The sequence below is a fragment of the Panthera tigris genome, chromosome B3, assembly GCF_018350195.1.
Source record: "Panthera tigris isolate Pti1 chromosome B3, P.tigris_Pti1_mat1.1, whole genome shotgun sequence".
NCBI lineage: Eukaryota > Metazoa > Chordata > Mammalia > Carnivora > Felidae > Panthera > Panthera tigris.
In genome coordinates, this window is record NC_056665.1 from 29,585,113 (window position 1) to 29,603,701 (window position 18,589).

At 37.1% G+C, this 18,589-nt stretch overlaps 1 protein-coding gene across 7 annotated transcripts in view; it reads right to left on the reverse strand.

The window, feature by feature from the left end:
* SCAPER (S-phase cyclin A associated protein in the ER) overlaps window positions 1-18,589 on the reverse strand; it is a 549,552-nt gene that overhangs the window by 282,741 nt on the left and 248,222 nt on the right. For all 7 annotated transcript variants that reach the window (XM_042988321.1, XM_042988320.1, XM_042988324.1 and 4 more), the window contains one exon: window positions 15,270-15,406. In XM_042988321.1, coding sequence (XP_042844255.1) covers window positions 15,270-15,406 — 137 coding nt within the window. The remainder of the gene's footprint in view (window positions 1-15,269; window positions 15,407-18,589) is intronic.

Below are 18,589 nucleotides of genomic sequence, written 5' to 3' on the forward strand. Positions count from 1 at the left end.
ATAGTCACTATATGATTTCTATTCTTTCAAATTTGTTAAGGTGTCTTTTCTGGCCCCAAATGTGGTCTACCTTAATGAATGCTCCATATGAGCTTTCATGCATGCTTTCTGAAGGGAAGCTGGATGTAATTCTTATCTTTGTTCCACCATAAGTATGGCATTTTCTTCCGTCTGCTTTCTTTCAAGATTCTTTTTGTTTTTCTGAGCTTGAATATATGCCAAAGTGTCATTTGGATTTTGGCAGGGGTGGGGGGGGGGGGGAAGGGGAATCATTTATCATGATTGAGGTTATCTGAGTCTCCTGGATCTGTGGTTTGGTATCTGAAATTAATTTGGAGAAATTCTCAGTCATCACTGCTTCAAATACTGCTTCTGTTCCTTTTGCCCTACCTTCCCCTTCCTGTATTCTCATTTACACGTTATGTGCTTTGTAGTTGTCTCATAGTTCTTAGATATTATGTTTTGAGGGTTTTGGGTTGTTTTTTTTTTCAGTCTTTTCTGTTGCTTTTGGTTTTGGAAGTTTTTTCTTTTTTACTAAAGTATTTTTTAATTAACTGTCTCACACACCTAACACTATTTTTAATTCTAATTTTTTTAAGTTTATTTATTTTGAGAGAGACAGAGACAGAGAGGGAGAGACAGCACAAGCAGGGGAGGAGCAGAGAGAGAATCCCAAGCAGGCCATGCGCTGTCAGTATAGAGCCCGATGCAGGGCTCGATCTCACAAATTGTGAGATCATGACCTGAGCTGAAATCAACCGAGCCACCAAGCCACCCTGAATTTTTATTTTTTATTTACGTACAGTTGACATGCAATATTATATTAGTTTCAGGTATACAACATAGTGATTTCACAATTCTATACATTGTGAAATGCTCACCATAAGTGTAGTTATCATCTGTCATCATAAAAAGTTATTACAGTATTATTGACTATATTCCCTATGCATGTAACACCCTCATGACTTATTTATTTTATAACTAGTAGTTTGTACCCTTTTGTCCCCTTCACCTATTTCACTCATCTCTCCCTCATGTCCCCCTGGCAACCATCAATTTGTTCTCTGTATTTGTGAGTCTATTTCAGGGGTTTGGTGGGGGAGTTTCTTTTTCAATATCTTGAAGCTCAGAGATGCTTTCTTCAGTCATGTCCAGTATAGTAATAAGCCCATCAAAGGTATTTTTCATTTCTACTGCAGTGTTTTTAACCTCTAGTATTTCTTTTTTAGTCTTTCTTAGAATTTCTCTCTGCTTAAATTGTCCTCTCTTCTTGCATGCTGTCAACTTTATCCATTAGAACACTTAGCATATTTATCAAATTGTTTTAAATTTCCAGTGTAACAATTCCAATATCCCTAGCATATCTGAGTCTAACTCCAATGTTTGCTCTGTCTCTTCAAACCATATTTTACCTTTTAGTAAGTCCTGTAGTTTTACTTGACAGGTAGACATGATATAGACAGAGTATATGGAACTGTTATAAATAGGCCTTTAGTAATATGGTAATAAGGTATGAGAGAAGGAGAACATTCTCTACTCCCATGATTATGTCTGTCTTTTATTGTACCAGGGCCTGTTAACTTTAAACTTCACAAGTGCTTCTCAGGCTCTTTTCTTCCCTGAGGTAGGACAGAATGGCTAAAATGGGCTGGAGTTGAGTATTTCCCTTCTCTCTCCCTTCCTTCAGGTGAAAGATTAAAGGGAAGGTATTTTCCTTCCCTCAAGTCAATTAATCTCTGCTAAACCACCAGCATATTAGGCTCTGATTAAATACTTTTGCCTCAGGGCAGGCATCTTTATATTTCAAAATGGTTCCTTATCCCCTCCTCATGCTGGAAGTAGAAGTGTGGCAAGATTTTTCTCTGGCATTCAATATAAGAACATGGTCAAGCTCTTGGAGGTAAAACTTAACAAAGTGTGGGGATATCCTGTAGTTTTGACTCTAAGCCTTGTCCACACTGAACCTCCAGAGATGCAGGTTTTCTTATCCCAGTACTGGTTTCTACAGAGGTTTCTGCTTATAGGTATCTGGTCTAGTAACCTGTAAGTCTCTACTTGCCTGTCTGTTTCTCCACTTTTAGGGGCTGCAGTTTGCCCTTTTATTTCACTTGTCTTACAGATCCTAAGAAGAGTTGCTAATTTTTCAGTTTGTTCAGATTTTGACTTTTTGTTAGGATGGAGTGAGTGTTGACTTCCAACCTTCTTATGTACAGTACCAAAAACCATAAGTATAATGGACAACTGTATGCAAATTTACATTAATATGTTCAACAACTTAGATCAAATGGACAAACTACTTGAAAGACACAGATTACCAAAACTGATGGAAGATATATGACTTCACTTATGAATATTATCATTTGAATAAGAAAAACCCAATCATCTAGAAATCCCTTCAAAAATAGAAAAGGGACTAGTTCTCAAACTCATTTAATGAGGCCAACATTCTCTTGATACCAAAACCAGACAAAGACATTGTAAGGTAACTACAGATCAATATTCATCATAAGCATAAATGTGACAATCCTTTATAAAGAGTTAGTAAATTAAATCTAACGATATATAGAAAAGATAATAAATACTAAGTAAAGGGTGTTTATTCCAGGAATATAAACTTGATTTAATATTCAAAAATTATTATAGATCCTCAATAGAATATTAGCAAACAAAATTCAACAACACATTAAAAGAGTTATACCCTATGATTGAGATTTATTCCCAAGTTGCACATATGGTTCAATTTTCCCAAATGAATCAACCTAATACACTTCGTTAACAAAATGAAAATTAAAAATAGCATCATTTTGATAGATCCAGAAAAAGCATTTGATAAAACTCAACATCCATTTTTGATAAAAACGTTCAACAAAATGGGTATAGGGAGCACATACCTAAATACAATAAAAGCTATATATGACAAAGTCAAAAGTTGCAAGCTTTTCTTCTAAGTTCAAGAACATGACAAGTGTCTCAGACTTTGAGTCTGGAATTCTCTCTTGTCCAGCAAGAGAGTGGACACAGAATTGAATACGAGAGAGGTTGATATCCGGGAGGAGACAAGAGCCCCAAACAGAGGTTTTGTCTCTATTTTATTGAGCTCTCAAGGTTTTACAAATGCAGTGAATGCGCAGAAGAAAACAATAAGATAGTGACCATTAATTTGTGTAAGAAGCAAAGGGTTTGGGAGGCGAGTGGCATTAGAAGTTGAGATTAAAGCACAATGCTATATTGGTGCCAGATGCCAGATGAACAGTGTTTCTCTGTGACAATAGAGCCAACTAGCTGTTATCTCTGAAGTTTAAGATTGCTGGAGCATGCTGCCTCAAGGCTAACAAAGCACCCTTTTCATTAGCTAACCTTGGGCACTTTCACCCCATAGCAGCTTTCCACCTCTAATTGTTCTCAAATGCTTTCATCCTGTGGAGACAGCCTTTTGCCCTAAGCCTTGTTTTAGTTAGTGATTAACTTTGGGCGCTTTCACCCAGGTGGCGGCTTTCCACCTCTATGCTTTGTCTTACTTAATGACTGGCCTTGGGCACTTTTGCCCTGTAGTGGCTTTCTGCCCTAAGCCTTGTTAAACCACTAGTGCAAGCATACAGAATTCTTAAACTTATTTCCCACAGACAAGGATGTCTACTCTCACGAATTTTATTAAGCATAGTATTGTAAGTACTAGCCAGAGAAGCTAGGCAAGAAAAAGAAATAAAAGGTATTTATATTGATAAGGAGGAAATAAAATTGTCACTATTTTCAGATGACATGATACTATATAGCCCTAAAGACTCCACCAAAATACTGTAAGAATAAGTGAATTTAGTAAAGTTGCAGAGTATAAAATCAATATATAGAAATCTGATGTATTTCTATATGCTAATAACTATCAGAAAGGAAAACCTAAAAAATAATCTCATTTATAATTACATCAAAAAAATCCAGTATTAAATTTAACCAAGAAGGTGAAAGACCTGTACACTATAAAAACTTCAAGACACTGATGAAAGAAATTGAAGAAAACATTGAATACATGGATAGATATTCTGTGCTCAAGGATTGGAAGAATATTGCTAAAATGTCCATAATGTGCAAAGCAATCTACTGATTCAGTGCAATCCATATCAAAATTCCAATGACATTTTTCATGGAACTAGAACAAACAGTTCTCAAATTTGTATGAAACCATAAAAGAACCAAACAGCCAAAGAAATCCTGAGAAAGAACAAAGCTAGAGGTATCATACTCTGATTTCAAACTACATTACAAAGTAACAGTAATCAAAAAAGTATGGTATTGGCATAAAAACAGACATATATATCAATAGAACAAGAGAACCCAGAAAAGAAAAATGCACATACATGGTCAATAATACACAATAAAGGAGCTAAGAATAAATAACAGAGAAAGGACAGGGTCTTCAGTAAATAGTATTAAGAAGACTGGACAGTCACATGCAAAAGAATGAAACTGGAACACTATCTTACACCATATATAAAAATTAACCCAAAATGGATTATAGACAAGACACCATAAAAGTCCTGGAAGGAAACACGGTGGTAAGCTCCTTTACATTGGTCTTGGTGAAGATTTTTTTGGATTTGGCACCAAAAAATCAACAAGTGTGAACACATCAAACTAGCAAACTTCTGCACAGCAAAAGAAACCATTAACAAAATGAAAAGGCAACTACCAGGAGGGAGAAAATATTTGCAAATCATACATCTGATAAAAGGGTAATCTCCAAAATACAAAGAACTCATACAACTCAAAAACAAAAAATCTGATTAAAAAATGGGCAGAAGATCTGAACACTTTTCAATGATGACATATAGATGGGGAACATACACATGAAAAGATGTATAATGTCACTAATCATCAGAGAAATGCAAATCAAAACCACAATGAGATATCACCTCACACCTGTCAGAATGGCTATCAAAAAGACAAGAAGTAACAACTGTTGGTGAGGATGTGGAACAAAGGGAACCCTTGTGCTGGGAATGTAATCTGGCGTAGCCACTATGGAAAGCAGTATGGAGGTTCCACAAAAAAACAAAACAAAACTTAAAATTAAAGTACTATACGATCCAGTAATTACACTTCTGGTATTTACTCAAAGAAAGTGAAAACACTAACTTGAAAAGATATGTGCACCCCATGTTCACTGCAGCATTATTTACAATAGCCAAGATATAGAAACAACCTAAGTGTCTATCAACAGGTGAATGGATAAAGAAAATGTGGGGTGTGTATAAGTGTATATACACAATAGAATATTACTCAGCCGTAAAAATGAATAAAATTTTGCCATTTGCAACAACACAGATGGACTCTGAGGGCATTATGCTAAGTGAAATAAGTCAAACAAAGACAAATACCATATGATCTCATTTTGGTAACAACAACAAAACGACAAAAAAAAAAAAAAAAAAAACAAAAACCAAAAACCCAAAATCAACCAAGCTCTTCACAAAGAATAGACTGGTGATTGTCACAGGTGGGGGATGAAGGTGGGCAAAATGGTTGAAGAGAGTTAAAAAGTACAAACTTCTGGGGCATGAGGGTGGCTCAGTCAGTTACGCAATTTTGGCTCAGGTCATGATCTCACAGTTCATGGGTTTGAGCCCCACGTCAGGCTCTGTGTTGACAGCTCAGAGCCTGGAGCCTGCTTTGGATTCTGTGTCTCCCTCTCTCTCTGTCCCTCCCCTGCTTGTGCTATCTCTCCCTCTCCCTCTCTCTCTCTCTCAAAAATAAATAAACATTAAAAAAATTTTTTTAAAAAGTACAAACTTCTTGTTATAAAATAAATGTGATGGGGATGTAGTGTACTATGTATTTGAAAGTGACTATGAGAGCAAATCTTAAAGAAAAAGAAAAAAATTCAGTAACTATGTATGGTGACAGATGTTAATGATTTATTGTAGTGGTCATTTCACAATATATAAAAATATCAAATCATTATGTTGTATGTCAATTATTCCCCAATAATCAATACAGAGTTGTGTAGATTTTGTGGGTGAACTGTATAGTATGTGAATATCTCAATAAAGCTGTTATAAAAATCAATATAACTTACTTCATTGATAAAATTAAAAGGCCCATTTCAATAGATGCAGAAAAAGGCATCTGAGGAGAGAGAGGGAAGAGCAGGACTCACAGCGCGTCCTGCTGATCACTTAGATTCCACGTACACCTGCTTAAATAACCCAGAAAACCACCAGAGGATTAGCAGAACGGAGTCTCCGGAGCCAAGCGCAGAAGCCCACGGAAGAGGGTAGGAAGGGCTGCGAGGCGGTGTGTGCTCCACAGACTGGCGGGAGGGAGCCTGGGCGGAGGGGCGGCTCGCGGCCAAGCAGAGCCCCCGAGTCTGGCTGGCAAAAGCGGAGGGGCCTTACGGACTGTGTTCCGACAGCAAGCGCGACTTAGCGTCTGGGAGGTCATAAGTTAACAGCTCTGCTCAGAAAGCGGGAAGGCTGGAGGACAAAGGGAGGGAGAGCTGCTGAGCCCCCCGACGACAGAGCTCAGTTTGGTGGGGAACAAAGGCGCTCGCCAGCGCCATCTCCCCCGCCCATCCCCCAGCCAAAATCCCAAAGAGAACCAGTTCCTGCCAGGGAACTCGCTCGCTCCGCGCAAACACCCAACTCTGTGCTTCTGCCGAGCCAAACCTCCGCAGGCAGCGGATCTGACTCCCTCCCGCTGCCACAGGGCCCCTCCTGAAGTGGATCACCTAAGGAGAAGCGAGCTAAGCCTGCCCCTCCTGCCCCCGTGCACCTTGCCTACCCACCCCAGCTAATACGCCAGATCCCCAGCACCACAAGCCTGGCAGTGTGCAAGTAGCCCAGACGGGCCACGCCACCCCACAGTGAATCCCGCCCCTAGGAGAGGGGAAGAGAAGGCACACACCAGTCTGACTGTGGCCCCAGAGGTGGGCTGGGGGCAGACATCAGGTCGGACTGCGGCCCCGCCCACCAACTCCAGTTATACACCACAGCACAGGGGAAGTGCCCTGCAGGTCCTCACCACTCCAGGGACTATCCAAAATGACCAAACGGAAGAATTCCCCTCAGAAGAATCTCCAGGAAATAACAACAGCTAATGAACTGATCAAAAAGGATTTAAATAATATAACAGAAAGTGAATTTAGAATAACAGTCATAAAATTAATCGCTGGGCTTGAAAACAGTATAGAGGACAGCAGAGAATCTCTTGCTACAGAGATCAAGGGACTAAGACAGTCACGAGGAGCTGAAAAGCGCTTTAAACGAAATGCAAAACAAAATGGAAACGATGACGGCTCGGATTGAAGAGGCAGAGGAGAGAATAGGTGAACTAGAAGATAAAGTTATGGAAAAAGAGGAAGCTGAGAGAAAGAGAGATAAAAAAAATCCAGGAGTATGAGGGGAAAATTAGAGAACTAAGTGATACACTAAAAAGAAATAATATACGCATAATTGGTATCCCAGAGGAGGAAGAGAGAGGGAAAGGTGCTGAAGGGGTACTTGAAGAAATTATAGCTGAGAACTTCCCTGAACTGGGGAAGCAAAAAGGCACTGAAATCCAAGAGGCACAGAGAACTCCCTTCAGACGTAATTTGAATCGATCTTCTGCACGACATATCATAGTGAAACTGGCAAAATACAAGGATAAAGAGAAAATTCTGAAAGCAGCAAGGGATAAACGTGCCCTCACATATAAAGGGAGACCTATAAGACTCGTGATTGATCTCTCTTTTGAAACTTGGCAGGCCAAAAAGGATTGGCACGATATCTTCGGTGTGCTAAACAGAAAAAATATGCAGCCGAGAATCCTTTATCCAGCAAGTCTGTCATTTAGAATACAAGGAGAGATAAAGGTCTTCCCAAACAAACAAAAACTGAAGGAATTCGTCACCACTAAACCAGCCCTACAAGAGATCCTAAGGGGGATCCTGTGAGACAAAGTACCAGAGACATCGCTACAAGCATAAAACATACAGACAACACAATGACTCTAAACCCGTATCTTTCTATAATAACACTGAATGTAAATGGATTAAATGCGCCAACCAAAAGACATAGGGTATCAGAATGGATAAAAAAACAAGACCCATCTATTTGCTGTCTACAAGAGACTCATTTTAGACCTGAGGACACCTTTAGATTGAGAGTGAGGGGATGGAGAACTATTTCTCATGCTACTGGAAGCCAAAAGAAAGCTGGAGTAGCCATACTTATATCAGACAAACTAGACTTTCAATTAAAGGCTGTAACAAGAGATGAAGAAGGGCATTATATAATAATTACAGGGTCTATCCATCAGGAAGAGCTAACAATTATAAATGTCTATGCGCCGAATACCAGAGCCCCCAAATATATAAAACAATTACTCATAAACATAAGCAACCTTATTGATAAGAATGTGGTCATTGCAGGGGACTTTAACACCCCACTTACAGAAATGGATAGATCATCTAGACACATGGTCAATAAAGAAACAAGGGCCCTGAATGATACATTGGATCAGATGGACTTGACAGATATATTTAGAACTCTGCATCCCAAAGCAACAGAATATACTTTCTTCTCGAGTGCACATGGAACATTCTCCAAGATAGATCATATACTGGGTCACAAAACAGCCCTTCATAAGTTTACAAGAATTGAAATTATACCATGCATACTTTCAGACCACAATGCTATGAAGCTTGAAATCAACCACAGGAAAAAGTCTGGAAAACCTCCAAAAGCACGGAGGTTAAAGAACACCCTACTAACGAATGAGTGGGTCAACCAGGCAATTAGAGAAGAAATTAAAAAATATATGGAAACAAACAAAAATGAAAATACAACAATCCAAACGCTTTGGGACGCAGCGAAGGCAGTCCTGAGACGAAATTACATTGCAATCCAGGCCTATCTCAAGAAACAAGAAAAATCCCAAATACAAAATCGAACAGCACACCTAAAGGAAATAGAAGCAGAACAGCAAAGGCAGCCTAAACCCAGCAGAAGAAGAGAAATAATAAAGATCAGAGCAGAAATAAACAATACAGAATCTAAAAAAACTGTAGAGCAGATCAACGAAACCAAGAGTTGGTTTTTTGAAAAAATAAACAAAATTGACAAACCTCTAGCCAGGCTTCTCAAAAAGAAAAGGGAGATGACCCAAATAGATAAAATCATGAATGAAAATGGAATTATTACAACCAATCCCTCAGAGATACAAGCAATTATCAGAGAATACTATGAAAAATTATATGCCAACAAATTGGACAACCTGGAAGAAATGGACAAATTCCTAAACACCCACACGCTTCCAAAACTCAATCAGGAGGAAATAGAAAGCTTGAACAGACCCATAACCAGCGAAGAAATTGAATCGGTTATCAAAAATCTCCCAACAAGTAAGAGTCCAGGACCAGATGGCTTCCCAGGGGAGTTCTACCAGACGTTTAAAGCAGAGATAATACCTATCCTTCTCAAGCTATTCCAAGAAATAGAAAGGGAAGGAAAACTTCCAGACTCATTCTAGGAAGCCAGTATTACTTTGATTCCTAAACCAGACAGAGACCCAGTAAAAAAAGAACTACAGGCCAATATCCCTGATGAATATGGATGCAAAAATTCTCAATAAGATACTAGCAAATCGAATTCAACGGCATATAAAAGGAATTATTCACCATGATCGAGTGGGATTCATTCCTGGGATGCAGGGCTGGTTCAACATTCGCAAATCAATCAACGTGATACATCACATTAACAAAAAAATAGAGAAGAACCATATGATCCTGTCAATCGATGCAGAAAAGGCCTTTGACAAAATCCAGCACCCTTTCTTAATAAAAACCCTTGAGAAAGTTGGGATAGAAGGAACATACTTAAAGATCATAAAAGCCATTTATGAAAAGCCCACAGCTAACATCATCCTCAACGGGGAAAAACTGAGAGCTTTTTCCCTGAGATCAGGAACACGACAGGGATGCCCACTCTCACCGCTGTTGTTTAACATAGTGCTGGAAGTTCTAGCATCAGCAATCAGACAACAAAAGGAAATCAAAGGCATCAAAATTGGCAAAGATGAAGTCAAGCTTTCGCTTTTTGCAGATGACATGATATTATACATGGAAAACCCGATAGACTCCACCAAAAGTCTGCTAGAACTGATACATGAATTCAGCAAAGTTGCAGGATACAAAATCAATGTACAGAAATCAGTTGCATTCTTATACACTAACAATGAAGCAACAGAAAGACAAATCAAGAAACTGATCCCATTCACAATTGCACCAAGAAGCATAAAATACCTAGGGATAAACCTAACCAAAGATGTAAAAGATCTGTATGCTGAAAACTATAGAAAGCTTATGAAGGTAATTGAAGAAGATATAAAGAAATGGAAAGACATTCCCTGCTCATGGATTGGAAGAATAAATATTGTCAAAATGTCAATACTACCCAAAGCTATCTACACATTCAATGCAATCCCAATCAAAATTGCACCAGCATTCTTCTCGAAACTAGAACAAGCAATCCTAAAATTCATATGGAACCACAAAAGGCCCCGAATAGCCAAAGTAATTTTGAAGAAGAAGACCAAAGCAGGAGGCATCACAATCCCAGACTTTAGCCTCTACTACAAAGCTGTAATCATCAAGAGAGCATGGTATTGGCACAAAAACAGACACATAGACCAATGGAATAGAATAGAAACCCCAGAACTAGACCCACAAACGTATGGCCAACTCATCTTTGACAAAGCAGGAAAGAACATCCAGTGGTAAAAAGACAGTCTCTTTAACAAATGGTGCTGGGAGAACTGGACAGTAACATGCAGAAGATTGAAACTAGACCACTTTCTCTCACCATTCACAAAAATAAACTCAAAATGGATAAAGGACCTGAATGTGAGACAGGAAACCATCAAAACCTTAGAGGAGAAAGCAGGAAAAGACCTCTCTGACCTCAGCCGTAGCAATCTCTTACTCGACACATCCCCAAAGGCAAGGGAATTAAAAGCAAAAGTGAATTACTGGGACCTTATGAAGATAAAAAGCTTCTGCACAGCAAAGGAAACAACCAACAAAACTAAAAGGCAACCAACGGAATGGGAAAAGATATTTGCAAATGACATATCGGACAAAGGGCTAGTATCCAAAATCTATAAAGAGCTCACCAAACTCCACACCCGAAAAACAAATAACCCAGTGAAGAAATGGGCAGAAAACATGAATAGACACTTCTCTAAAGAAGACATCCGGATGGCCAACAGGCACATGAAAAGATGTTCAATGTCGCTCCTTATCAGGGAAATACAAATCAAAACCACACTCAGATATCACTTCACGCCAGTCAGAGTGGCCAAAATGAACAAATCAGGAGACTATAGATGCTGGAGAGGATGTGGAGAAATGGGAACCCTCTTGCACTCTTGGTGGGAATGCAAATTGGTGCAGCCGCTCTGGAAAGCAGTGTGGAGGTTCCTCAGAAAATTAAAAATAGACCTACCCTGTGACCCAGCAATAGCACTGCTAGGAATTTACCCAAGGGATACAGGAGTACTGATGCATAGGGGCACCTGTACCCCAATGTTTATAGCGGCACTCTCAACAATAGCCAAATTATGGAAAGAGCCTAAATGTCCATCAACTGATGAATGGATAAAGAAGTTGTGTTTTATATACACAATGGAATACTACGTGGCAATGAGAAAGAATGAAATATGGCCTTTTGTAGCAACGTGGATGGAACTGGAGAGTGTGATGCTAAGTGAAATAAGCCATACAGAGAAAGACAGATACCATATGGTTTCACTCTTATGTGGATCCTGAGAGACTTAACAGAAACCCATGGGGGAGGGGAAGGAAAAAAAAAAAAAAAAGAGGTTAGAGTGGGAGAGAGCCAAAACATAAGAGACTGTTAAAAACTGAGAACAAACTGAGGGATGATGGGGGGTGGGAGGGAGGGGAGGGTGGGTGATGGGTATTGAGGAGGGCACCTTTTGGGATGAGCACTGGGTGTTGTATGGAAACCAATTTGACAATAAATTTCATATATTAAAAAAAAGAAAAAGGCATCTGAAAACATGGAATATCAATTTATGAAAAAAACTCTCAGGAATCTAAGAATAAAAAAAAAAGCTTCCTCAACCTGATAAAGGGCATTTACAAAAAACTATAGCTAACAGAATACCTTAATGGTGAAAAACTAAAGGCTTTCTCCCTAAGATCAGGACCAAAGCTTCTATTCAAATTTTGCTGAAGATAACAATGAAAAGAAATAAATATTATATAATTTTAAAAAACCTGTTTTTTTCTCAGATATGTTTATGTACATAAAGAAATCTTATAAATGCACAAAACTATTAGAGCTCATAAGTTTGTTTGTTTGTTTTTTTTTTTAAACCAAAGTGCTAACAGAGTATAATGGGAAAAGAAACCTTTTCAGCAATAGTGTTGGAACAACTGGTTACCTGTACGGAAACATAAATTTGGGCCTAGGCATCTGCCCATTAGTTTATTTGAGATGAGTCATAGCCTAAATGCAAAAGTAAAACTTAACAAAACTTCTAAAAAATACATAAGAGGCTTTTTTAAACCTTTGTTTAGGCAGAGATCTCTTAGAAACCAAAAACCCAAATAGACATCATCACAAGTAAAAACCTTTCCTTATCAAAGGCTATCTTCAAGAAAATGTATAGACAATTTCCAGACTACAAGATAACATTTGCAATGCATATGTGACAAAGAACTTTGTAGTCAAAACATATAAAAAACTCAAAAGTAAGATAACAACTTTTAAAATAGGCAAAAACCTTCAATGCACATTTCATAAAGAAAGATACCAAATGGTTAAAAAGCACATAAAGAGATGTTTGATATAATTTGTCACTAAGGAAATGTAAATTAGAATTGCAATGAGATGACACTACACTCTCACTGAAAATAGGGCAAAATTTTAAGAACTAACAACATTAAGTATGTACTAGCAAGACTGTGGAGAAACTGGAACTCCCACAGATTGCTGACAGGAGTGCATAAGAGTATAACCACTATGGAAAATGGTGTGGTATTCCACTTTTAGGTATTTACCCAGCAGAAATGAAAATGCATATATACCCAAAGACCTGGCAGGAGCTTAACTTACAAATGCTAACTGGACACCCAAAGTCTATCAACAGATGAATAAATAAAAATTATAGGATATGCACACAATGGATATGTGCAACAATAAAAAGAAACAAACTATCTCACATGCAACAACACTGATATATCTCAAAAACAATACACTTAGTAAAAGAAGTTAGCCACAAAGGAGTCTGATTTCATTTGTATGCCTTTCCAGAACAGGAAAAAGAAATCCATAATGACAGAAAGCAGATCAGTGATTACCAAGCACCAGGGCTGGTGAGAAACTGACTGGAAAGAGGTACAAAGACAATTTTGATGGGTGTGGATTACATGAGTACCTAGATTTGTCAAAGTCAACAAACTCTACATTGGAGATCTCTACATTTCACCTAAATATATCATACCACAATGAAGAAAAAAGTCTATAGATATAGGTAGGTATGCATAAAGAGGATATTTAAGCCAAATTATTAACAACAGAATTATAGGTATTTTTCCTATAATTTTAAGATTTTATTTAATAAATTACCATTACTTATATTAACAAAAAAACAAAAAAACAAAAAAAAAGAAAAAACAAGTTAAGCTCTCAAGGAGAGCCTCATTGAAAAGGTGACATTTGAACAAAGACCGAAGGAGATAAGGGAGCTAAGTGTATGGATATATGTGGGGAGAGGAAACCTGAGGTGTAAAGAGCCCTCAGGTTTTGAGAAGTGACATGACTGACTTACATTTTAATAGGCTCACTCTGGATAGAGTATTTAGAATAGACAAGGAGGCAAAGGCAGAAATAAGGATACTAATCACAGAGCTAGTACAGTAACTCAGGTGAAAGATGATAAAGGATTGGTTCAGGGTAAGCAGTGAAGTTAGAGAGAGGTAGTCAAATTTTGAACATTTGTAGTTGGACTGGATGTGAGATGTGGGAGAAAGAAAGGTCAAGTAAGGGTTTTGGCATAAAAGCTGGAATAAAGTATCTATTTACTGTGACAGAGAAGACTATGGGGTCAAAGAGGGGTTCTGGAAACAGCAAGAGCTTGTGTTTGAGTAAAACTGCAGATATAAAATTGGTAGTCATCACCAAGTAGAGGACATTTAGAACCACAGATAGTGGGAGCTTACCAAGGGAATATGTACATAGAGAAAAAAGAGCTTACAAAAATGGGCTGTATAGCATTTCAGTGTCAGGAGGTAAGTTCTTAGCATAAACTAGAAATGAAGGTCAGTAATACCCTCAAGTGCACTGTGAAACTATTTTTAGAAACTTAGTGGGATCTCAAAAAATACAATAAAAAAAGCCTTTTCTATTCTTTGCTTGAATGAATACTCTGAAGTTTTCATTGATTCTGTAAGATGAAATGGACACCTTTGATTACAATCTGAAATTGGAAACTACTGAGTGATAACCATCATTCACTGTTATTCTAGAACTATATTGCTATAATCCCATGGGATCAAGCTTCTCCAACTTTCAAGACATTTGCTGATAAAGGTAAAACAACACATTTAGATTACCTACTCCCAAATAGCAAAAATCATCTACTACTGAGGAACTACATTTGTGTCCTGAATAAGACTCATCAGTCATCAGATGATGCTACAAGCATGTAAGGCAATGATGTACTACATAGCTGTCTGATCCTCAGATGGTACTTTGGAGGCTGATGATAAACTACGGGTCTGACAACTCACTTTCCATTTCAAGATATTTCTTGAACTTTTTCTTGTTGTGACAGCAACCAAATTGATTAAACCTAGTCATGGGATTTGACACTATAGCCAGCAGACTTCTATTTGTTGATTGCTATTGATTTTCTTTGATACCTCATTTAAAAATCAATAGTTGGAAAGAAAAATAGGCTTAGTTTACACATACTTAAACATACTACTGTATGCTGGAGGAGGCACAGGTTTGGCAAGGCTTTGGCATCCAATTATAAGAAGAGCTCTTAACAGGTGAAAGCAAGGGCTTTAGATCGATACGCAGTTTTCTTTCTCAATCAAAGAAAGTGGCTATAAATTAGGCTCATCAGTATTATTTTCAAAGCTTTCTTGAAGCAAACAAGTTTAAACTTTTTGGGAGGGCACAGGGTCTTCCTTAGATATACATTAGCAAGGATATATCACTAAAGTTTTTGTTTTCTTTTCTTTTTAAGGATATTTATGGTACCTGGAGTTCATCCGGGCTTTTATCTTTTTGGCTTTTTTTTTATTTTTCTGCCTCTCTTCTCCATCTTTCAATGGTTCTGGTAGAGCTGCACTTTCAACCACAATGTCAATAATATACTTCTTTAATGAAAGATGCTCCTGCAAGATAAATAAATGATAATAACATTGATGATGGTTAAAGAATAACATAGCATTGCTACAGACTACAGTGAGTATAAAAAAGTATATAGATAAAAGTAAAGTAATATTTACGAAATTCTGTTTTTCACAATTCCTTTGGAAAACACTGAAGAAATGTTTTACTTAAGATTTTCATGGACTTATCAAACCTTTTCTGTACATCAACTGTTATAAATGCTAAGGATACAAGGACATATCCCTATCCCTCACAACCACACAGCATTGAGAGGTAAAAAAAAAAAATGTATGTGTATATGTAAATGTACATATGTATATATGTGAGTGTGTGTGTGTGTGTGTATGTGTGTATACACACACATACACACACAAATCTATAATATCCAGTAGTAAGTGTCGATTAGAAAGATGGGATGCTATAGGAGCCCAAAAGGGAAACAAAAGCAATGTTCACTGGGGGTAAAGGGGAAAGGTTTCAAGAAGGAAGTACCATGTCTGCTATCTCTTGAAGAATGGACTGAATTTGAACATACAGATATTAGATATATGAGTGTTTGTTTGAGCTGAGTGTTGGGAAAGGTGGCAGAAAGGAAAAATAAAAAAAAAGGCATTTCAGAACACACAAAAAGAGATGAAAGTAGAATGTGGTTACTGGAAACAGCGATGTGGTTTGGCTGGAGCGCACAGATTCTGGCCCCATGTCCCTCCTTATCAATGTTAGATTTTACAGCCCATTACTATAATCACTTCCTTGCATGTACACAGCATGTACATTCCCTTCCCCTCTCTTCTTTACTCATACTTGCATGGCAAAATCCCAATTCTAAATCCAACTCCCACCCTACTCTGTGCCCATACCTGGCCAGATTAATGTGGCTGTAATTATGAACTGTGTTGACTACTCTCACTTTAAATTTATGACATTACAAATATTATACTCAAATGGCCCCTAGTATTGCCAGGCAATTAGGGAACCTTAAACTATTTTCTCTACACACTCTTTTCTAGAAGTTGTTTTAGATCTCCTCAAATTTCTAACACCCTTAGCCCTGTAGATCACTTCCTCTTTCCTGACACTTTTTCTTCACTAGGCTTCCAGACATTACACTATCCTCCTAACTTACCAGCTGCACCTTCTAAGTCTTCTTTGTTGGATTCTTTTGCTCTGCATGAGCAAATGTTGGAACATCCCAGAGCTATATACTTCTCTATCCAAACTCATTCATCAAGTGCAGTGACTTGAAATATTATTTATACACAGGCAATTCCCAAATTTTTAGCTCTAGCTCTGACCTCTCCTCTGAACTTCACTCCTATATCAAACTGTCTACTACAAATTTCCACTTAAAGTATTTCCATCATAAGCATTTCCAAAATAATAGTCCACAACAAAATGCTTATGTTCCCCACATACAGTTACTCTTCCCAGAATGTTTCCCATTTCAAATGCAACTAGAAAAAAATACCCAGGTCTCAAATCAAACAAAAGCAATAATATAAATAAAGATAATCCTCTTACCATATCTTCTAAGGATACATGGTATAAAGCAAGTCATATGTGAAATCATTATCCATGTTACCATTTTTGAATGCTTAATTAATACATGATCAGCAAAGGGCTAACCTGAACACATTATTTCCTATAATCATCACAATACCATAAAACAGGTGGTCATATGTTTACATTTTACAAGATACTTAATAATGGTTCAGAGAGGTTTGGTATTATGTCCACAGCCACAAAGCTCAAGGTCAAACTAGCTGACTTCACAAGACCAAGCTATTCCCCTCCCCCAACACTGCCGATATAGACTGAGTCTGACATGTTAATTTCTATTTCTGCACCAAGAAAAAAGAATATTCCAAATGACACCTTCTACTTTATGGAAGGTCCAATATACTATTTTAAGTTACATGTAAATGTCATTTACATATCTAATAGAATCCACTAAAGATCACTATACACAAAGGTAGACACTATACAGAAAATCTTGGACTTTATCTAGAACTATCAAAAATCCTATCTTCTTAAAGAACAATACATCTACACACATGAATTATGCATTCACGTTAATGTTAACATTTTCAAAAATCTCAAAACTAAAAACAAATGAGAATATATTTTTATTTGACTTAGTAAGTTTTATCTTTTTAAAAAAACTTTTTTTTAAATTTATTTTGAGAGAAAGAGAGAGAGAGACAGAGCACACCAATGGGGGAGGGGCAGAAAGAGAGACTCCTAAGCGGGCTCCACACTGCCAGTGCAGAGCCTGACGTGAGGTTCTAACCCACAAACCGCGAGATCATGACTTGAGCTAAAGTCAAGAGCCAGATGCTTAATCAACTTACAGTTGATTAAGGTGCCCAAAAGTAAGTTCTATCCTAATACAAAATCAGTATGTGTCAATTATAGAATATATAAATAAAAATTAAGAAATAAAAAATCTCATAAAATACTAACACCTAAAAATAATTATATGAATATATCTTATATTCTTTGTGTGTTTTTACATGTGGGATATGCCATTTATAATATTTTATAAATTTTTTAAATTTAAAATTTCAAATACATTCTATTAAATAATATTCTACAACATAATCTAGTGGCTATCAGTTATTCCATTTCATGAATATACCTAATTTTACTATTTTATTGTTAGATATCTAGATAACTTTTATTATCAATATTATAAATGCCAGTGCAACAAATATTCCTACAGTTAAGATTTTAAACACATAATCTATTTTCCCTTTGATCAAATCATAAAACTGAAATTCCTATATCACAGAATACACATATTTTTAAGGATTTTTATAAGTATTCCCAAATTGAACAACCAAACTGGGAATTAATTTACATGCCCACAAGTGATTTGCCACTACCTAGTGTTTCTATTTTGTTTGTAAATCTATCAATTTGTTGGCTGAAACACTGGTGTTAGTATGTTAGACCATTTATATTTTGTCCTCTGTGACTTAAAATGTGTCTTTTGTCCAGCTTTCTATAAACAGATTTCAAGCTTTTATACGTTTCTGTCTAGTGATTTGCATTATATTTTAGCTTCTATAAGAAACAAATCAATTTTGGGCGATAAAAGAAACACACTGTGGGACGTGACAGAGGATAATTAATAGTCATTTTTCCATTAAAACTATGGAGACTTTATACAGGAAGGTACTGAG